Source organism: Taurulus bubalis (genome assembly GCF_910589615.1).
Source record: "Taurulus bubalis genome assembly, chromosome: 11".
Classification (NCBI taxonomy): Eukaryota; Metazoa; Chordata; class Actinopteri; order Perciformes; family Cottidae; genus Taurulus; species Taurulus bubalis.
This window is the reverse complement of record NC_136599.1, coordinates 24,395,003-24,418,468: the sequence shown is the minus strand read 5'-3', so window position 1 is coordinate 24,418,468 and position 23,466 is coordinate 24,395,003. Positions and strand designations below refer to the sequence as shown.

At 45.4% G+C, this 23,466-nt stretch overlaps 1 protein-coding gene across 1 annotated transcript; it reads right to left on the bottom strand.

The window, feature by feature from the left end:
* Nucleotides 1-3,903: 3,903 nt before the first annotated feature.
* pim1 (Pim-1 proto-oncogene, serine/threonine kinase) lies at nucleotides 3,904-7,752 on the bottom strand. Its single transcript, XM_079226563.1, has 6 exons — nucleotides 7,376-7,752; nucleotides 6,938-7,044; nucleotides 6,744-6,794; nucleotides 6,264-6,633; nucleotides 5,603-5,779; nucleotides 3,904-5,491 (listed from the first exon to the last, which is right to left on the bottom strand). The coding sequence occupies exons 1-6, from the start codon at nucleotides 7,455-7,457 to the stop codon at nucleotides 5,289-5,291; spliced, it is 990 nt and encodes a 329-aa protein (XP_079082689.1). The 5' UTR covers nucleotides 7,458-7,752; the 3' UTR covers nucleotides 3,904-5,288.
* Between the last annotated feature and the right edge of the window lie 15,714 nt (nucleotides 7,753-23,466).

Here is a 23,466-nt window from a genome sequence, read left to right as displayed (position 1 = left end):
AAGGAAGAGATTCATTTTTATTTATAAATGGTTGAGCAGCACTTTGGGTAGTTAAATGGTGTCAAATTATGCAAAAAAAAGAACCAGGAAAGATCAATTTGTAAAGATCAACGTTTGGGCACACACCCTGTTTCAAGGTAATCAGTTGCCCGGCTGACATTTATAGTTCTTTGGACGGGTGTTGCCAATCAGAGCCCTCAGGCCAATCAGCTTGAAGGACACAGACAGTAGAGTCCCAAATGATGCCTGAGAGCAAAACATGTCCATGTGTAATACTATACTGAAATATTAAGTTTTAAATTCAAGTCCCCAGTGCAGGTCTAAAATAATACAGCTATAATTGCATTATTATGTGCGATTTTCATTGAGCGCATGCAGTTCATGGATCATAGAGTGCTGCAGGAATGAGTGCTAAGACCCAGAATGAGTCAGCATCTTCGCACATGTTCCCTCGTCTTGAGGCCAATGTGTTTTTTCAGTTATGTTTTTGGTCAGATGCCTGAAATGAGATTTTAATGTTCCGTCAAGTCACTAAATAATTAGTTGCAAAACATTTTTTTTAAGCTTTTCTACGTGTCTTTAAAAGAGCAGGCGCTAAGTCATGTCTCAATGAGACCACAAAGCATCCTCACTGAGGCTGGTCCGCCTGGTGTAGTTTGTTTTCACTCCCGTTTGCACTCGCGCTTCACAAATCATGAAAATGATGTTCATTTGTGGAGATTATTATGCTGAACGAAATGTTTACGTATCAGAGACAGGGATTATTTTCCTGCTGTAATCCCCAAATCCCCAGCGGCTGTTGGTCGAGGGAACCAGTGGGATGCTAATTTACCCATAGGCTGGCGGTAATGTCACACAGACTACATATTGCACATTTTAAGGCCATATCATACGTTTTAAATGTGTACTGTGGCCGGAACAAAACAAAATATCTTAAAAGTTGTATGTATTATTTAAAAAATTATAGTATTTCCCATTTGAGTTGCGACAAAATAGAAGTATAAAGTCGCACAAAATCCACATCAGTAAAGTACATTACCTTTTTCTCCACCTCAGGGAGGAGATGTACATTGGAGTTGGGGGTTGCAGCAATGAGCAATGCAGGTCAATTAACGACCCTCATAAGTAGAGTGGAATACATCTGGGTGCGCTGACTTCAGAGCCCGCTTTGCTGCGACTGAGGTCGTTACCTTCTGGATTTATGATTGCCCCAGCCACAGGTGTGTTTGTGTGTCTCGACATCATCATCTACAGACTGAATGTTGTGTGTTTATCAGGCATACGGAGGCAGACAGTGACAGAGAGAGAGAGAGAGAGAGATAGAGTTGAGAGAATTTTCTTTGCAACATTACCCAACAGCTCCGGCTCGGTGCGCAGCAGTTGGAACAGGGAGGAGGGTGGATTACGCAACAGCTGGGCTTTCTTCTTCTTTCTCATAAGAAGGTGTGGCACTCTTACGGGAAACGAGACGTAGACGAGCCAATCAGCTCTTGGCGGTGGGGCGGCGATGCGTCTCAGGTCAATAAGGGTGAGTGAAAAGAAAAACCCAGTGACACTCATTGACTCATTATCGTACATCGAGTCCTCTCAAGAGAGACCCAAATGAGTTGTCAATGTGAGAGCACAACACAGGAGAGAGTGCGTCTGTGTCCTCTGTGATGACTCAGTGTGGAACTCAGACAGTCAAATGAACTCTGGGGAAGGGGGGACTGTATTTGACTCTGAAGACAGTTTGCATGATAAGTTCCTCAACTTCCTGCAGAGCACGAACAAAGGTAGAATAAAGGCATCAAGGACCACACAGATCACTGTTGTGTCTATAGATACAGCTGCCTCAGATGTATACTTGCATGTACGATTTAAAGGGGTGGTTTGACATTTTGGGGAAACAGGCTCGTTCACTTTCTTAGCGAGAGTTAGACGAGAAGATGGATACCTAACTTGTTGTGTGTCCAGGTAGATATGAGCAATCGGATAGCTTAGCTTAGCATAAAGACTAGAAAAAAAGGGGAAACTGAAAGCTAACCTGGCTCGCTTTAAGACACCACCTTTAGGTTGACAGGCGACAGGAGTCATTGTGTCTGATCAATAAATAGTGTGGTGCATAACCTCAACATTAAAACTGCAACTTGTTATTACATTTTGGTTTTCAGCACAGATTAACAAATAACAAATAAGATGATAGTGAGCTCTTCAGGTGCTAAAAGGCAGATTTTGCTTCTTTTGCACGACACCACGCTAGCAAATTAATTATGATTAATAGCAATTGCAGGCATGCAAAAATAATCTATTCTATCTCTAAGTCCTTTCCAGCTAAAGTACCTGTAGCATGTGAAACTTGGCTTGTAGGGACGTTCATAACAACACCGGCGGACATGCAGAGTCTGATGTGGCGTGCGGTTCTCAGAATGAGAAGGGAAATGAGTGGCGGTGTCATTCGCAGAAACTACCTGTGGTCTCTGGGGCGCTGCAATCTCTTCAGGGAAATTGCATGTTGTCTGAGAACCTGCAGAAGAAAGCCAGCATCAGATCAGAGGGATTAGTGATGACTGACACTTCACTTTGAATTCATGCTGAAGATGAAGACTTTGTTATTTTCAGAGCTGGTTTCCTTTCCTCTGTCTATTATTATCTGATACAAAAATACAATCAGCGAGTATATTTATGGCTCGAACTACGTCAGTCCCACAGCCGTTCCAATCAAATCATGGCTGGTATATATACACACAGTGTTCACCTGACAGCCACTAACAGGAACTGATGGGAGCGCCGGTAGTTCCCAACCTCCATTGTAATTTGCTGTTATGTAAATCGTTGTTTTTTTCCTCTCTAGGCGGGCTGTCCCAGGGAATATCGAGTCCCACAATGGCGTCAAAATGGATTAAACTTAAGCTTCCACTCTTCTGTATCCAAGAAAGCAGACCCGCAATAGGCTGAAAATGACTTTACTTCTCTCTTGATTTCATTGTAAACATGAGTTTGTGTCTCAATCTCTAGTTTCAAGTCTTCTTCAATACAGCATGATGTTCATTTAGTGAATTATGGTCATTTAGAGTCAAACAGACCATTAAGCAGGGGGTGCTTTAGGGCGGGGCTACAAAGTGATTGACAGGTTGCTGTCGCTACCAGAGACCTATACGGCGTCTCTACGTCACTCCTCGTCATTCCCAATATGGTAACTTCTGTTCACTGGTTGCGAAAAAAACATATACTAAATATAGGCATCAAGCCTTGTGTTGAAGGGGTTGAGTTGTGCTCATATATATATATATATATATATATATATATATATATATATATATATATATATATATATATATACACACACACATACATACACACTCACACACATATAGGATTATAAAACAACACAGAGGCTGTTGTTCAACCCAAGACATCTTGAAAAAGGCAGCAAATACCAGATCCACTTTCCGTTTTTACTGTTATAATGCTGTTATTCAGCCATGTCAGATTACCCTGACAAAATTCCAATGCAAGAGTCCATGTTCAATTTGAATGGACACTTTCCCCTCAATGAGAAAGTGGGTGCCGTCTGCCGTCCTTAAATGTGTCAGTTAGTAGAACGTGGGTTCTGGGAAGGTTCTGGTTGCCCTTTTCTATCTTTTTATCTGCTCTCCGTTTCCCGTTTGACACCTTTATTCTACACAAAAGGTGTCAAACAGGAAACCCACTGAGAAAAATGTATAACCACCTGACCTAGTACATTATATTTATGTCGCAATGCAGAAAGTATATACGGATTTTGTTTGAACCAAAATGAGATTCTGTAAAAAAAGTTACATTTAGTAGCACCTTGATCTGAAGTGCGTTGCGTCATTTTCAACACGCGTTGAAAACACACAACTCACCGCGTCACCCAAAGCAATACAAAGGAGTCACATGTCATAGTTTAGAAAAATATTTATTGAAATCGTATAAAAATAGTTTCTAACATAATTTACAATTCGAATGGATGAAAAAACTAAAAACAATCCAAGCTGCAATCATGAAACCAGGGGAGTTTTCTCATTCAGAATACACACACACACCATTCAGAACATACACACACACACACACACAGTCACACACCCCCCCCCAAACCACCCCCTCCCACAGCAGACAACAGTAACTAAACCAGTTACCATCAGTAGACGGTCAATGCTTCACACATTGCGATGGAAGTGCTTTTAGGCACGGTTTAAATCTTATTTACATGGCATACACGCATCTGCTCTTTAAAAAAAATATTTTAAAAATATCGAGCCATAAATAAATATGGTCGGGGAAGGGTAAAAAAAATAATCTATTAAATAATCCGTTGGGCCCTTCATTGACTGTGGAATGAGATGCGCATAAGCAGCCGGAAAATTCTCTCATAAATAAATAAATATATTCTGCGCTGGTCGATGTGTTGAGGGAAAAAGCCACAGCGATAATAAATATCTGTATTTACAATTCTTGTCCCCACCGAACTTTAAGACCTGTGTGAGGCACTGTTTGAACATGAAAGAACAGATGAGCAGAGGATGTTGTATTTCGTTATGGTTTGCATTGTGGAGTGCATTCAGAGTGTGAGTGGGCGGTGGCCTCACACCCGTGCGTGTGCGTGTGTGTACACAACAGGAGAGTTGCACACGGTGTAGTAAAGGAGAGTGAGGTAAGTCCAGTGTTTCCTTTTTGTTGTTGTTTATGATTGTTTGCACAGGGTTGCTGCCGGAGCTATGAGGTCGCCTGTTTGCTAATGACATTGGAGTAGTGGAAGTAGTGGTTGTAAAGGATATAGGCTTTACTGATCTAGGCCCATGAGAGAAACCAAGAAACAAAGCCACAACAAACAATATAAAGCCTTGTACAGTGAGCAGCTGGAAAGTTCTCTTGAGACAAATTCAAGTATTTTCAGGGTCCCCTTCCACCCCCGCAACAATCTCACAGAAGGCACTTGAAAAGTCGCGGGGGCACGCCGTCTGCTGGCCGTTCGGGCACAGCGGCGCGCGCACACACTTGTCTTCGCTCAACGCAGGCGATGCGGAGCGCGCCCCTCCACAGGCTGATGACCACCCGAGTGACTCTGGGGGGGGGGGAGGAATCAAGTAGCCGGGGCGGTGAGAGGGTCTGGGGCCTGCCGTCGGTTTTCTTCTCGGCTACATCTCGCAGTGCCGAGCACCGTGGGCCTGTGCGCCCCTCCTCCCTCTCTGCTTCGAGTCCGTTACATAAGTCTCTTTTTGTAATGGTCTCTTCTGGCGTCATGGGCAGTCCAGTTTCGGAATCTGAAACTGTCCGGGTCTGCATCAATGGGCCACAGCCACGGGGGCGGCGGTCTCGTGGCCGATGCTGTGCAGCCGGATCTCCGCGGGCGTATTCTCCGTCTGGAGCAGGGACGGGACCGTGGGGGAGGACGTGCTCTGCATCCACGAGTGGTTGACGATGTCCTCGAAGGAGGGGCGGTCGGCCGGCCGCAGGGACAGACACCACTTGATTAGCTGCTGGCATTCTGGAGGAAGAGGAGAACCAATAAGTCTGGAGCACTAAAAAGAAAACCACGCGTGAAATATCACGTGCCTGTCGCCGGAGAGCTAGGCGGTGCGTTGGCGGATAAACGTACCTGTGGAGACTCTCCTCCGGAAGAGGACCTGGCCTCTGGTGATCTCCTCGTCGTGCTCGAATGGAATGTCCCCGCACACCATGTCATACAGCAGGACGCCCAGGGACCAGACCGTGGCAGAGCGGCCGTGATAGCGGTGATATTTGATCCACTCCGGTGGGCTGTACACTCTTGTGCCTATCAGGTGGGAAGAAATGAAAGAAGAAAAAAAACATTTTAGTAATGTACAACAACTTTTAGTAATGTACAACAACGTCAAAATTTAAAAACGTAAAAGGTTTAAAAGATTAACAAAGGGAGCTGAATTATCAGCTGAGCTGGGTCTTATTATCTGGGCTCAGGTGCCAGGGAGCATGACTGGCAGGGTGCTGGAAGGGGGAGGGGAGCGGACACGTGACTTTGTTTACAAACTTTGAGTTGTAAAAAATGCAGCTTCCCTCCTATAGGGGGCGCCAAAGCAAAGGCTACTGCTGAGCCAATAATAATAATAGTCTCTCTAGTGGGGAGAGTCACAGATGACACAACCTAGGAAATTCCTGCCCGGGTGCAAATCACAAGACTAAACATGGCTACTGAAATAACCTACGACGTTATATATATATATATATATATATATATATATATATATACACACTAAATAAAAGTCATCTTGTCGACTCACCGTCAAAGTCCGTGTAGATGGTGTCCTTCAGCAGGGCCCCGGACCCGAAGTCGATGAGCTTCATCTCTCCGGTACGCAGGTCGATGAGGATGTTCTCGTCCTTGATGTCGCGGTGCACCACGCCGCAGCTGTGGCAGTGCCGCACGGCCTCCAGCACCTGGCGGAAGAAGCTGCGCGCCAGCTCCTCGGGCAGGGCGCCCTTCTCCGTGATGAAGTCGAACAGGTCCTTGACGTTCTCGGGTCGCTCCATCACGATGATGAAGCTGTCCGGCCGCTCGAACCAGTCCAGCATCTTGATGACGCCGCGGAAGCCCGTGGTGCCGACTTTCTTCAGCAGCACGACCTCCATCGGGACCCGCGAGCCGTTGGGCTGGAGAGACGAAGCGAGGCGATATTAGCACGGGCCAAATATGTTTCAGCATTTCCCTTTTTAAAAAGGACCTTCCACGTAGTAAGGTGTTAATATAAAATGTTTCTTACCAGCTCTCCCCACTCGGAGACTCTGTCCTTGGCCACATGTTTGACAGCGACCTAGCGGAGCAAAGAGGACACCGCGTCAGACAACAAGCCGACGAACGCAGCTACGACACATTCATGAAATGTTACACACACACACACACACACACACACACACACACACACACACACACACACACACTATAAAGCGTACTAACCGGAGCTCCGTCGGATGTCCTCGTCCCACAGTACACTGTGCCGAAGCCGCCGCTTCCCAGCACCGCGCCGACCTGGTAGAGCTTCTCGAAGGGCTCCCTCTCCTTCCCTGCGGACACACACACGAACACACCGCCGGTGAACACCCGGGAACAAGCCACGCCAACCCCGCTACACACAGCGGAGCAGCGGCAAGATACCAGAACTACAATAATATGGGTTTAATGAATTTAATAATGCAACGAACAGCCTACGACGGGGCCGCAGCAATAGCTGGCAGAACCCGCCAACTGCCAACTCGCCAACCGCCGTCCTTGAGTGGCATTAGCGTGCTCCACGCGCACGCTAATGCCACTCAAGGACGGCGGTTGGCGGGGCTGCCAGCCATTGCTGCGGCCCCGTCGTCCTATTGGAGAGAGAGGAAAAGAAGGGCGTCTAACCTTGATGAACTTGGAGCTGGATTTTCACCGGCATGTCCACGGCGGAGATGTGGGCCAGAGAATTGAGCTTGGACAGCAGCATTCCTGTAAGGGTATCCACCACGGGCGGGTTCTTCTTCTTTGAGGGCTTCGTAATATTATTCCGATAGTACGACTCTCTGGTCTCCTGCGTGCAGCAGCTTAAAGTCCACGTTGCAGGAACAAAAATGCGATAAGGATCCTCTCATCCGGATAAAAAGCAGCTGACGCTCCAGGGGAAATATAGCCCAAAAAAACGTGGTTCCGGCGTAAGGATATCTGACTTCTTGCTTCTTTTTTTTTAAAGAAAATAAAAGCTTACGCGAAACCACGGCTGGTCTCCGCAGTGTTTTGTAAACAGACCGTGCTGATCTAATGCCTCCGTCAGAAACCGGCACTTGGAAACGTCGAGAAGGAGGGGGGAGGGTGATTATAAGGCTGTAGTAAGGGGGCGTCACCGCACACCCCGTAGCCCCGCCCCCTTTTGCTCCTCTGTACCAATGGGACTGCCGCAACGCGCACGTCAATCACGGAATGAAAAATAAAGCCCGCCTCACAAACCGGCTGGGCCAGACACAGACGTGGCGGGAATAAAAAACGCGCTAAAAAGAAAAAAGAAAAAAAAGAGAGGGGTTGAGACTGAGGTAGTAATTATGAATTCAAGTTGGAGGGAGAATGCAAATTTAAAGCCAAGCGGGTTCCCCCTCTGTCTCCTTCTCTTCGCGGAAAACTGACTCAAAAAAGATCACCAATAGGCTTTACTCAAAAACTAAATAAAACAATTAAAAGCAGTGCATTGAATTACTGAAATCGGATGCATATTATATTATACTCTATTGCACCAAATACAGTTTCGCCATGTTGTATATTATTATAAGTCTGTATTGTTGTTTTTTTATTGCTCACTTTTCTCCTCTTCCACTTGTTGTGTCTGCATTTGAGTTTCGAAACAGATGGCTGCTTTTAGTTGCACTTAAAGCATCCCTTAATACAGAGTTTATTCTTTTGCACACACATGCAACCTGGGTGCAGTTCATCAATTGTGTTTCTGTTATTCTAACCCCCTGTCATTTACCTGATTATTTCCACATTAAACAGGGAGGTTTACCGGCTGGAGTGAAGTCCTCTATAAGTCTTTATTTGAGTTCCACCACAATGCATCTCTCTCCACTGGCGGCGCATCAAAGCAGGCTGCGGAGAATGGGCGCATTCCTCTCATTCTTTCAAACTGGGTGGCTGCGTTTGCAGGCGCTCACAGGATGTGGGAAACTAGAGATAAAAAGACTTCCATTTACTCCCCCCTCCCCCTCTTTCTCTCTCTCTCTCTCGCTCTCTCTCTCTCTCTCTCTCTGCTCCTCTCTCCGGCCCTCCTTTTCCCGCGCATGTTATTGTCTGAATGGCATCCAGCCTCTCTCCCCTCCCCCAGTAATTAAGTTGAGTTTTCCTTTGAGTTTTCACGGTAAACCCTCATAATGCTGATATATTACACGTCACAGAGTCGTAATGGGACGATGTCTCTCCACCACACTGGAGGAAAACAGATTCATAAAGAACAATGTGTTTGGAAATCATCATTTATTCATGTTTGATGGAACTCTGGCAACTCCACTTTAAAAATAAATAAAATAAAGATTCTGTCCAACATTCAATTATGATTTTTTTTAATCCACCATTTGCACGCATGTACAAGCAGCATCAAATGCGTTGCATGGACCTGCGTGAGGACATTTAGCAAACAAAAATAATTAATATAAACCTACCATCTTGGTCATAAAGTACCAAAGTTTAGTATAAACTAAACTAACAGTTTGCAAACTATTTCATGATCTATTTACAGGTTTGCAGGCCGACTGGAATGACAACGATAGCATGGGAGCGTTTCTCAGTTTGCTGCGGGGCAAATTCCTCTTATGTCTCTAAAAATTTTTGAAGCGAATATGCAAATCAGGCGCTGACCTTATGTGTCAACCAATGGCTCGCACGCCGAAACCAGAGCAAAACTTCTTTCCCCGTAATTAGTGAGCACTTGTGTGTAAAAAAAAGGTGTGCGAGCTATTTAGTCTATTTATAGCGCTTACTTGTTGCACAATTTATGGCTCAATAAGTGGGACGTCCAGGGTGTCGTTTTGGCTGCGGTGGTAACACGATAGTAATAGTAGTTGAAGCGTGTGGGGTCCTGAAGGGGTCCGGAGAGCAGTGAGTTCATGCTCAAGTCAAGTGGTGCAGGAGAGGTGTGTGAAAATGGAGCGAGTGTGGCTCACAATATGGAGTCAGTGAGCGCATCTCCTGTGGGGGGCTGCAGATCGCCCGTCCTGCACGATCAGCAGGGCTCGTATGACGTCGGTCACAGGGACAGATTAGTAGTTGCACCGCTTGCTTCGGGGGCCAGCTGCTCAGTCCAATCTCTTGGAAGTCTCAGTTTTCAAAATGGCAACATTACTGCAAAGCAGGGCGTCACAGATTTTCTCTGTGACGCCTGAAGATCCTGGGTGCAGCCCCCCGTATCTGATGATCTTTTGCTGGTGAGTTTCAGTCACTCAAGTATTTGCCACTTTTTCGGTTCAGCGCTGCACACAGAAACTTCACAAGGCCGCATGGGGAGAAAACAAAAGCCCTCTGGCTGTAAATTGTTCTTATGTAATACTTCTGTGAATTGCTTCCTCTTTCTAGATAAATAGAAACTGCCCGCAGAAAGCTTTCACAACACCAAATGATATCTGTCCATGTAGAATGTGTGACTGTAATCCAGAGGTGAGACCGGGCTCATTCTGCAAGTCTCAAGTCTTTGCACTGAAGTCCTGAATCAAGTCCCAAGTCAAGACAGACAAGTCTTAAGTCGTGTTAGTCACGACTGCCATGTCCCGAGTCATGCCCCTGGTCAAGACTGATAAGACCTGAGGCAAAACTCCTCGTCTAAAATGCAATACAACTCTTTGTGCTCATTTGGATGAACACAAATGTGACGGTTGAGTAAAACGTGACTTTGCAACACATGGTACACCTATGTCCATTCTGTGCAACATTGTGCTTTTAGTGCTGTTGCAAAAGGAAGCTTCCCATAAACTCCGTTATCTACCTGACCCTTCGGTCCACTCTTGAATGGGCACTCCACCTTAAGCACACAGTGTCTTCTCACGAGATGCTTCACTCCCCCCGCCCCTCAGATTCGGCCTCAGACTCACACTGCCGCGCTCCTTCACACTTTTCTGTCTTCCTGGATGTTGGAAAAGGCCAAACGTGTACACACTTGCCCGTGCATCCATCACGACGGCCGGCCAATCACCTCTCCTGCTGCTGCCGCTCCGTATAAGTGGCGAGGAAAAGTAATCATGGAGGTGGACGAGACAAGTGTGGACTTGCGTACGGGTGTCTGAGTCTCCCGACGGATAGAAGATGGCCTCCGTGGTCACGCCCCTGTGCATGTCATGTACAGACAGATGTTCACATGGCATCCTGGCAGATGACCATCTAGACATACACGAGACTCGCAATTATCGCCTACAACTGCTTTAGCTTTATTTAATAAGCACACAGGCCTTTTGTTAAAGACACAGTTAATGGATTTTCTCTGTAATTTCACCCCCGTGATGGTTTTGACGCTTTACAGACGGCGTTTATGTTCATGGCTGAATGCAACTCGGTTCTGCCGGTGTGCGAATATTCCCAACGGAAGGATGGTTGCCGTTTTATATTATAATTGCTTGAAGCTTGGTGAGCCTTTCAACTGCAAAGCTGATATTGCAGATTAATTACGTATAGGTCTGGATGATACATAAACATTTTTTTTTCTCAGCCTCATATCATAGCAGTAATACAATGTCATATATGCATTGGGATTGTTGTGCATATGTAAAAAAAATATGCATGGGGTTTAAAAAAATATGCATGGAGATATATATTAAAAAAAACATTTGTCAAGTTTTTTACGCCTGTATATAAATGTAATAAACGTGAAGCGCTGAATCACTCAGAGCACCCTGAGAGGCATCGGTGCGCTCCTCGCTGACATCTTGCCGGTGTGATGAGCTCAGCGGCTCGCAGGAAGCCAGTGAAGCCAGGAGCCTCGCGGTGCTGCGTGTGGCCCGACAGTGATTGATAAAGATTACCCCCCTCCACCGTCATGAAGGGAGGGTTGTAAGGCCGGCCTGCAGATCAGCAGGAAGGAGGGGCCTCGCTCCTCTCAAACAAACAGAAGTTATGTTGATTGGGCTGCTAGACAGTGAGGCCCCTGAGGGCTGTGTCCGCTCTTCTCACTCTTAATGACTTTAGTCTCGATGTTCATGGGATTCATTGATCAACACAGGCTTATAAAATAATGTATCGCTTTTGAAACCACCGGGTCACCCCGGTCTCCGGGTGTTGCCTCAACCAGCGCTGATCTCACTGCGGACGAATGTCCGTGGAGAGAGGTATGGTGGACAGCTGCCCACTCTGAGGACCCGGGACCTGGAAGTGGCTCAGCTTACCACCCCCATCCACAACAATACACACTTAAAAACACACACAAATAAACACAAACACTGAAACATGAATCTGTCATGCCTCTGAATTAGCCGCCAAGGCTTTTAAACCCTCCCCAAATAAGGAAAGCATTAGCATGTGTGAAAGTGTGTGCATGGAGAGGGGGGATGGGGACTCAGGGACTTGAAATATTTTTAGAGGCATCTTCTAAAAGGAAGCAGGAATGTCTGCGTGGTGGGTAACCTCCAGTGTGGTCCGACCTCTCCTCAGGTAGTCCCCCCCTTCCCATTCTGGCACTCAGATCCTGAGGGGTCTCGACTGGCGGGGCCATGGGAAAAGGCTTCAGTGGACATCAAAGACAGGCCTGTGTGGGAAAGCCGCACAGAGGGTCCGCAGAGTGCTCCAAAGGTCACGGCGGGTCAACCTTCATGTCAGCAAAGGCTCGGCCCCGGGGTCAGGGGTTACCGGCATACCTGTCCAGCGCCACGCAGACGGCCCTTCCAGGAAATTATCCCCACTTGTCTCAATTAGGGGTTCATGTGAGGTTTGTTTATGGCTGTAGTTGTTACGGACGAGGGTTTAATCTGTGTGTAGAGAGGGCTGGATGCCTGTAATGTTGCCCACGGTTACAATAATAGGGCCGTTGTCCGCTTTAGACCTGTCCATATGGGGGGTTGAGTCCACAGGAAATATCACTTTCTAGTTCATCCCGTTGAGAATGACACCGTTGACAGGAGTGATTAACATGATATCCTATAAGTCAGTGAACCCGGTGATTACGTCTGGAGATAATGACACTGACCACGAGCAATGTTTGGAATGTCGTAGGATATATTAGTTGAGTGCGCAATAAAGCACTCCCCCAAACAGCTGCGGTCCAATCAGAACTTAGAAAATAGGACAGCGACTGATCTACACAGTATGGGGAACTTTTTTACTCAAGCCACCAACCAAATGCGTCATGTTAGATAGCGGTATGCGTGCCAACGTGAAACATACTTTTTTAAAAGACAAACAATGTAACATCTGGATGTTCTTTTTTGGGGTGTGTGTCTAAGATGCTGTACAACAGTACAAGGTCTAACTAGCTACCCTGTAATACCAGAACAATGTTGCTCTTTTAGTTCCACATCCCCCACATGGTTTATCAACTATGAGACGTGTAGCTTTAGCCTCTTAGCATGTATCATGTGTGTAGCCATCATGTGCAAGTTTGAGACCATTTCACAAGACTCCCGTTATAGAAAACATTACAAAGTCAGCTGGAAACCCTGTTGGTAGAGGAATGACTGCATCTTCCCGCTCACTGAAACAAGTCCAACTCCGATCTCGAAATGGAAGGTTTTAGAGAAGCCAAGATTGAGATTGGATCGGGACACGAGACTGGGAAAGTCCAGGGATGGGGCACGTGCCCTTCATTACCTGGCAAGAAAATTTCCACAATTATTCATCATGGCTTTTTTAATATACATTTTCCACCACAGAGACTTCTGTCATCACTAGAGCCTTTGCAGAGCATTCCCCCTGGTGTACATGTATTTTTATCATGGTGGATTTTAATCGTTGCTCTTGTGATGAGTCCATTCATTTTCTTCAAGGCGTCACCTGTCCGACTAGACGTGGAAAGGGGCCGGATCTTTGGGACGAGACCACCAGTGGAGCTTACGAATCTTATTGCAAAACTCCTCTATAAACACCTCTGATCATGATGCTGTTCATTTAGTTTCAGTCGACAAGCCGACTCTGAAGGGAACTATGGAGAGACGGAAGGCTCGGGAGAACCAGAACCAGGACAATGCAGGGCTGAATGTCACACCCCCTGCTGCGGTAATACAAGAGGTTTTCTAAAAGGGACTCTGATGCTTGGAAAGAAACACTACCATGTTTGTCCACAGGGACCGCCAAAACCAACACAAAATGAAAGTCCGTCTTGCTGGCTTTAAGTAGGAAAGACAGAGCGGAGGCTGCAGTGAACAACAGTCGGCAACAAGGGTGCCGCCTGGAAAATGCATCAAGTCTTTGATGCAAAGACGCTAGGATGCAATGCGGAATAAAAAGAGACACTTTGCTCGTCTTCTGCCACTGAATTATCAGAAGAGCTAAATAGGTTTCACATGGGGTCTGACACGCGCAGTCTTAATCACAAGCTCTCTGAGCTGGATGCCATGTGCCTCTGGAATGCGAAAAAGAGAGAGATGTGAGGAATGTGCTGAACCAGGAAGAAGGCCGCTGGTGTCCCCCTTCCCACGGAGAGAGGGGTTGGTGGGGGTTTGTTTAGTGGGGGGGTGCATGCATTTATCCACATGGGAAACAAACAGTAGTGACACATTAAACCGCGTTGTCACACAAACACTGTTGCCAGTCACTGCTCAAGAATGTTGGTGGTGGGATTACTTCAAACTTCCCACAGGAACAGATTACGTTTTTGTTTTTTTTCCCCTTTCTTCACGTTTGGCAATCAGCTGGTCAGTTTTCCTTCTCAGGCAGCGTGAATGGGGCCATTTATTCAAGTGAGAAACTGGCTACACTGATGTCACCTATAAATAGCTCTGTTCCAAATCAATACGTCTCCTCGGTTGAGTTGTGGAACATATGAAAAAACAAAACAAATCCCCATGACTAGCTAAGCACCAGTTCCCTTTCCATTTAAAGTTTTTTCTGCCCCCACCCAACTCCCTCTGTCTCCCCACCCCCCTCACACCCCCAGTCTTTACAGTTGATTTGCATTGTGGCCCAGCGAGCCGGGTAGACTGTTATTGTTGTTGTCGTGGTGGTGGAGGGGTTTTCCCAGCAGCTTCTCCTTCTCCCCCGCCTGATCAAAACACCTCTGTGTTGCTGCCGGTGATGTCATGGCCCAGAAACGACTCAGAGCTGCTTCCCTGGGAAACCCCATATCAGGAAGTCCAGACCGTTTTTTGTTTTTTCCCCCTCCTCCTTGATTGTTATAGCAGAGCAGCTTGGAAGAGACTGAGAGGTTTCTGGTTCGGTTCCCATACACTGAACCTGAACCTGCTGAACTCAAACAGTCGGGCTCGGCTCCTCATCTGCCCTGCTTTTCTCATTCCTTTGATTTACAGTAAACTGATCTTGTTGTTGTTGTTGAACAATCGCATTGAGCAAATACTATAATCAGGCAACCCAACTTGCTAGGCCAATGTTCCCTCTTAACATATTTGAGAATGCAGTTTAGATGTGTGGGAATGTCATTTAGTCGGAGACGTGGTTGACCAATGATGATGTTTATTCAAGGCACCTCCCCTTTTACAACATTCAGCAGGACCCATCATGCTCTAAAATTCAACATGTTGGGGAATACTCTTATTAGCTTTATTGTCGAGGGTCAAACATGTAGATTGATATTACTCTTATGTCTGTACAATAAGTATGAACATACAGTATCGGCTAGCTTAGCATAAAGATTAGAAACGGGGAAACGGCTAACAAACTCCTCCTTCCAGCGTCTCTAAAACGCTGCTCTCATCTAACACAGCAGAACAAAACAAACAGTCAATGTGTCTTTATTTGCAACCACAATTTTGGCCAAATAAGTCCACAGGGACAAAAAAAAGGACATTTGTTTGTGGACCTTGAGTTGGAATAAATGTGTGAATACATTTTCTTTTAACTATCTTTCTCAGATATTAGCAGATCAGAGGGCTGCGTCTGACCTGCACGAGTGAAAACCTCACCGATACTCAACACCACCAAATGCCTTATCCGTGTTCATGATAAGTGTTAGGAATGTTAAATATTCAGTGTCCCTCCTCCACTTTCGCAACAACACGTTTTTTTTAGTTTTTTTTACTGCATTGTATTTAAAAAAGTAGATCATGAATCTATTGTGTGGAGTTCCATTCACATTAAAGAGGCTAAATCCGTGTACCTACGGTTTCCTTTAGAGATCCCTGATGGATGCATTAACATGTGAATGCACGGTAACACCCACCATGGCCTCCTTTCTCTGCTGGCTTTCCCACTTTGGTGTGTGTGTGTGTGTGTGCGTGCGTGCGTGCGTGCACAGAAGCGGCCTTGCAGGAGAATGCGTGAGGAATCGTCTGGCCCGCGCTGTCCCTGGAGGGACGGGCAGGAATGCAGAGCAAAAATTCCTTTCCTCCTCACCTCCTTGTCCCATTCCTTTCTTCCCTCCTTCCTCTGTTATCTCTCCACTGATTACACCCCCAGTCTCCATGCCATCACTAGATAACACATACCTTCCGTTCTCCCGTGATAAAAATGAATGAAATTACCACCCACTTAAATCTTGTAAATAAACATCTCCTGCTAATTAGTGCCGGTCTCAAAGGTCGTCCAGTCTTCTTTTTGTTTTCCTCTCCCTGCAGCGAATGTTCAAAGATCACGGCATCCGGTACTCTGTATAAAAACTGAGGAAGTGAAGGCTTCCGACACTCTTAAAAGAAGGCTCTTGTCTCTTTTCTTAAAAGTGGAGGACACTGAGCTACAGTGCACAGCGGACGAGCTTTGACTGTAGTTCTGCGTCTCATTCCTTTCTTTTCTCCCGAGGTCTCTCATTTGTGGTGTGCGGCCACTCTCGCCTCGCTACCACTTACCTCACTGACCTCGCAGGTCACCGTGGAAGGTAATGATAGAGGAAGCACATGGCTCAAATTGCCGGAGGCACAAATTGCCGGTGCAGTCCAGTGAGTGTACAGCAGCTGGCTGGTGGGGATGATGGTAGTAGCGCTGCCACTTTTATTTTCATTGTGCAGCCAAAATAAAAGCGATAAGGGATGTGGCAACATAGTGCTTTTTTAAATCCTAACCTGCGTAACCACCATTTTACATATCGGAAAGCCGAGATTAAGGAGAAAAAAATGCCAGAAAGGAGGAATTGGAAACCATTTAAAAAGACACATATTTGCAGGATTTTGGAGCTATATCTTATCCTAATATGTTGTAACAGTTATGGGAGAAATATTCAGATATTGTAGTAAAACAACGTTGTGCTAATAGTATGCTAACTACATTAAATACTGTTGGGGAGTTTAAGCTAAAACTGTGAAAAAAATGGGGGGGACGCACGGTATACTTAGCAAATGACTGAATGGGAGGAATCTGTGAAGTGGATAGTGTATAGTGAGGGGAGTGGATGTGTGAAAATAACATGGAGCAGAAGTAACTCAAGTACCTTCAAATCCAGTGGATTTGGTATCTACGCCCGCTGTCTGTTTAGTTTAACAGCTGAAATTATACTAAAGTAAATATATATTTTTTTAGATCCCTTGTCATGCATGAGAAGTAATCTTTATTTCAGGAGGAAGTCCTTTGGTTTTTACGTCAGAAGTCCTTTGGATTTTTACGTCAGACGCTTTGCCCCTCAGAATGTGGACACAAAGCTCGAGCTGCAGCCGGGCTCCCGAACAACAACACACGCGGATGTGTAACTTTCCTTTTCGTGCTCCAGCGATGCCGCTTGCCTTCTGTAAACACGGGTTCCACGAGTCCCGGCCCTTTATGTTTACACTCCCTGACGTCAGCGCCGACCGCTCGGGGGAGGAGAGTCCTGTTTGCTTACCTGGGAGAGCGACTGCGTCACTCTACCGCATCTTTAGCAAACAGGAAGGAAACACAAAAGGCCGCAGGGGCGGGACAAGCTGATAGGAGGGAAAGAAATGTACGCACAGAGAAAGCAAGAGAAAAGGGAGGAAGACACAATGCAAGGCACAGCCGCACTGCAGAAACAATGCTAAACAAATACAGGCCATCGGAGCTGAGCGGTCCAGTCAGTCTACGTAGAGCCGGTAACCGAGCCGCCGGCAGATGTCAAGCGCTGTCACGAGAGATTTCCATCTGGAAGCTTGGTCAATTCAGCAACTTTTGGTTGCTACTTCTGGCCTGTATGCTCTGTATGTCCGTCATATTCTCCTGTCTTTTAAACATGCACACATATGGATGCATTGCCCCCTCGATGTCACTCGATTCGGGCATCGGAGCGCCCGGTGCTCACCTGCAGCAAATGTAATAAATGACAAATGTGACGTTTACGAGTCGGCCTGGGCGCAGCGGGAGAGAGGGAGCGGGAGCTCCCGGTTCTCACCTTTGCACGCTGACTCGTCGACCGATAAGACCCGTGTCTGACCTTTGACCTTTACGAGGTGCTGAGCATGTGAGCGGGCACGTCAAACCCTCCGCTTCTCAGCACAATCGCTCAGATTCCATACATTACATTACAGGCGCTGCAAGTCACGCATTGTCAAGTCACGCATTGTCAAGTCATGCATTGTCATGTCATGCTTTGGAGAAGAAGAAAAAAAAGAGAAAAGGAATCCTGCACATGCCGTTGTGTTGGAACGAGCTGCGGTTCCACGCTGCCAAGGATAATCGCTCACAGCGGTTCGACCGGCTCTCACCACGTCGGGCCTCGAGCGGATCACCTGCCCGGTTATGTAACTCTGCTGTCAGGTGAAGTAGAAGATCTGTGTGCACCAGCACTCTGCACGTCAGGAGAGAATTCCAGCCGCAGGCCGAGCAGCGAACGCATGAATAATACCATGGTTCAATCATTTTGCTGGGCTGTGTGAGGCTCAATAGAGAAATTGACTCGATATTCAAACACAAGTCTGAGGCAGAATATTTACATATTCAAACGTAACATTTCAGAAAACTAAGACGAGATAATTGTCTTAGTAATCAACAGGGGAAGTTCCATGTTATTATCTGCTAGGTATTTCTTTGACAATGTTTACCTGTAGCGTGTTGCAAAATTGATATCATTTTACAGTAAAAGGCTCTTTTCTCTAAATGAGTTTTTTTCCTCAGACTCTTCAGCAGCACCTACATCCACCAAACTTTCCAGTTTAATTCCTCTTTATATTCTGAAGGTTGTTAAAGAGGGGCGTGTCCATATATTATTCATAGCCTGATTTATAGAACATTTTTTGAATAAAAACACAGAGAAAATCCTTTATTCGAAAATCAAATGCTGTTGTCAACATTTTCTGTGATAAAAAGAGAAATATAAAATTCCATTCGTAAAATAATTTAACTTAAATATGTCAACATAATGAAAGAATAATTTTTGACCCTGTCTTCAGATACCAGCTCTGGAAGTGTATTTGCATATTCAAACATGCATTTTCAGAAAAAATCATTTGGATTCCCCGCTCATATTCCCACATATGCAACCGATTCTTTATAACTGTTACACAGACAGGGGAATCCCGCTTTATTTCTATATATTTTACGAGTATAACATGATTATCCTTGCCTGACCTTGATGGAGACTCTCCTGAAACGAGTTGTTCCTCACATCATCTCCACACCCAGCTTGTGTAGGACAGCGTGTCCATGTGGGAATAATGGAACAGAGACACATAGTTCCTTGCTGTTGGGCAAAGTGTTCCAGACAGGCATTTAGGAGTATTGCATTTAATAGAGGAGTCCATCTTATTAGTATTAATATTATTGAGAATGTGTTTGCCTAGTTGACATCCAGCCTTCTGTGTGAGGGTCTGTGTGACCTTCAGGGATGAAGAGAGAGGTCAGATGTTTGTCTACTTAGTGCTACTGGTTTATTTTACTGCAAGATCCGCCAAGTATGCGGCACTGATATTATATAGGTTATATACAAGGTAATACAAAAACAAGCTAAAGTGTGTGTAAAATGACTTGATGTAATAGCAAAAGCAGAAGTACACAAAAGTAATCCCGGGTAATGGTAGAGAGAGCAGGTGAAGGTGCTCTTTGGTAATGTTTGGCTCCTGGAAATGAAAACATAATGAGGGGACAAAGTAAATATCACTGTCAAAAAAAAGTTGGTAGCTGTGGTTCCCACAATTTCACCATAATAGATACCGTAGAAATTATTCTACTATTACGGTAAAATGATCTTAGTGCAGGTTGGAGTTAAATTCTAAACATTTGACCTTATAAATAAATGTTCTCCCATACAATGAACATGAAAATACCCTGTAAATAAAGATCTCATTTAATAAGCATTTCAATCAGTTCAGCACATGAAAAATAATCAATGATAAAATTGGTTATCTACAATAATCGTAGCGCAACAAAATGCCGAAACCGTTGTTTTGTTTGTGGATCTATCTTGCGCATGGATCTATCTATCAATCGTCACTCGAGCTCGTTGTTAAATGACCTCGAACGCATTTCTGTGCCGGCCGGGCCGTCCGGTTATGTTGCATGGTTTGTTCCTTCCGTGCAGCACACACACGAAGATCTTTCGGGAATGATTCATCGCGTGTTTCGGCGAGCCAAAACAAAACAAAAAAAACGTCTTTGACATTCCTCTTGTGAATCTGTGTGCAACTCTGGAGATTAATGAGTGAGGACACTAAAACATGTGCTGCTGCCTCGGTGTGGACATGCAGGAGTAGAGGAGTGCGTAGGGAGCCCGTCCTTCACCCAGTCTTTCTGGTTTCAAGGCTCCCGCGGCAGCGAGCACCGGCCCAAGTGTCCTTCACTAGATACTGAAGGCCTTCTATCTCCGCTGCTAATCCCTGACCTCTGACCTCCTTGTGAAGTTGGGTGAGCGAACGGGAATGTTTCCTCCGGGGATCAATAGAAGATCACGAAAAGTAAACGAGAGCGGGGGTTTGTCTTTGTGGAAAATGAAGCTTTTCTCCAGGGAAATTCCCTCTGGATGGCGTCCTGTGGGTCAGGACTCTAAATAGGTTGTGGGGCCTATTGCCGAGGGATCCCCTCATGGAGATATGTTTTAATGGGCATCCCAGGGTCCCAGGGCAAGGAGACTACATTTCCAGGCTACACCCACGCTAATACGTGTTTGTGTTAAAACACATGACTTTTGCCACGTTTAAAAAGACGTTTGGAGTTTTAGTTTGAAATGAGCCAGTGGTTAACGCAACCACGGCGTTGCTGACCTTGTTGTCGATACTAGCGGCTGGAATTCTGCATTTTACTATGATACTACTGCAGGAGGCAAGCTTTTATTGTAGATATTGCCTATCTACAATTATTTTTGTTCTGCACCACTATTGTGAAGTTCACAAAGAAACTGTAAATGAGCAAAACATAAATATCATCTCCAGTACGACCGGGACGTCCAGCCACATACAGACAATAATGTAATGTAATAACCAAATGTTTGGACTCACGATGCAGTAAATCTTTGACTTGTTAACCATTTTATTATAAGCAACCACATACAGGCAAATCTGCTTCCTGTTCAGAGAAGAGGAGTTTTGTTTTGAAACCCCAAAAAACTTTTTTTTTTTTTTTAAACAATCACTTTTGTTATGTGATATACGTTTGCAGGCTTCATCATTTTGGGGTCGTTTCTTAAGACTGAGGAATTTGGAAACTCATTGTTTGGTTTTAGTCAACAACACGAGCAACAACTTTGTATTCTTTGGTAAAATAATACAATGTAGCCGAGGTGTGTGTTTGTGAAATACACTTTAGTTTTTTCTTCTTCCTGTAGCTGGTCCCCTCCTCTACTTTCTTCCCCCCAGCGCCGAGCCATTACGGTGTCATCAAGGGCGAGTTCGCCCACGCGAGCCTCTGCCGAGGCCCCTCCAGTGACCCGGGGCGTCACGCCGGCGACCAGTACCTACGCTGCACGTGCACGCACAGGGGCGCGCACGTTCTGCATCTGGCCCGGGCAGCAGATACAGTAGCCGGTAGGGCTGCGGGGCCCAACGTGACTGGAATGCGGCCTATTGTCACTGCGGTCATTTCACAACAATGGAGGGCCACAGACAGTTGACACCACAATGCCTCCATGCTGATCGGCTGCAGGAGCCCTGCTGAGCCCGTTGGGAATCAGGTCACTTGTGCAACTTATCCATTAATGATGATGCTTTTTGCAACAATTACTTTAATGGCATTCGTTTAATGATGCTGCCGCGGAGACGCCAGAGGACAACATGAGACAAATAAATAATTAGTGTTGTTTGTCACTTGGGAGGGGATTGATAGATTCTGAGAGTACACACATTATATATTTATAACACACACTGTGCCATAATAGATACAAACACAGTTATCCAGGCGCCTGTGATGACAATCAGAGTTGTTTCTGACACACACACACACACACACACACAAAATAAAACAATAATACATTCCATCCACAATGACTTAGACAAAAGCGCATCCAAAACACAGACTTATGGTTCCACGTGCGTCACATTAGGGAAGAAGTTGTGGTTACCTGTGTGGGTGGGGAGATTCAGCAGCCGTCCAAAAAGGAGGAAGTGACTGTAAATATCGCAGGAAGGGAACTGGAAAACAGTTGTCAATGGGGATTTCTTTCAACCTCGTTTCCATTTAATCAACAATTAAGTGTGCTGCCGAAAAGGAAGTGGGTTTTATCATCAGGTGTGACACTGATATTGGAGGTCAAACTCCACACAGGTGTTGGTTGTCTGTTTGTTTGTTACATCGCGTGTGCTTTCATACGCGTAGAAGGTCCAGAAAAAACAACAGACGTAGAGAAAACAGGAATAGAGAAGTGGACCTCCGCGGATTGATGGAATTCATGTTTTCACGCCCACAACTGCGCTCTACAACCGTCCACTCGAAGACGGATCAAAACAAAGAGGATGTGACTCAGTACGAAAACAGCTGCGCTACGCCCCTTTCTGTTTATGAGTCATGGGCGAAAGTAAAGCACCTGCTGACAGCGGAGCCGCCACAGAAAAACAAAGGGCATGAGTTACTCCCGTGGATAAATTACCTGGGGTGTGTTTGTTTTCATGTATGTGTGTGTGGGATGGGTGGGGTGTTGAAAGAGATGGAAGAAGCAGACAGAAAGGGTGTAGCACTTTTTTTTTTTTGGGGCAATTTACATCCACGCTTAGCTTTTTAGGCCAATGTATTTAGATACAGTTATTAAAGATAATGACTTAACTGCACACACACGGTCCTAACTGCCAGATAGACTTTGATGATCTGGCAGTGTTTAAAGTGACGTCCCATGTATTGCACTGTGATGATTTATGTGGATATGTTCACACAATCATAAAGGTTATGACATGTTACAAGAGCCCAGTGTGCCATCTTGGATTATGTATATATAAAATATATTTTTGCATTATAATTTTTTAAGAGGAATATGTAAAACCTGAGAAACAAAAAGAAGTCATTTGCAGCACAAATCTTCATAGAACTAGTCAAGGCTTTTAATACAACAACACCTTTGTGGATGATACAAAAACATTTTTTAATGGTTAAAAAAAATGTGTGCACCTTTTTATCGTTAGAGGAATAGTTTGACATTTTGGAAAATGAGCTTATTTGCTTTTTTGTTGGGAGAAGATTGATACCACTCATAATAAGAAGACACAGCCAGTAGCCGCGGTTAGCTTAGCACAAATAACAGGCCTGTCTCTGTCCGAAGGTACCAAAACTCTATTGCTCACTAATTCATCTGTACAAATACCTAAAAAAGCGAAGACGGACTATTTCCTGGTCGTCCAGAGTCATTCCAGGAAAGAGGAAGCTGTAACAACAACACTCAGGAAGTTATTGTACCCGGCCCAGAAATAGCCCTGCACAACTTTTCAATGTTTTGGGGTCTAATATACTTTAACATCAAGTTTAGCACAACATAATTATTGTTTAACACAACATTACAACTCAAAGCAGCATGTGGAGCACAAGGCGTGTTGGGG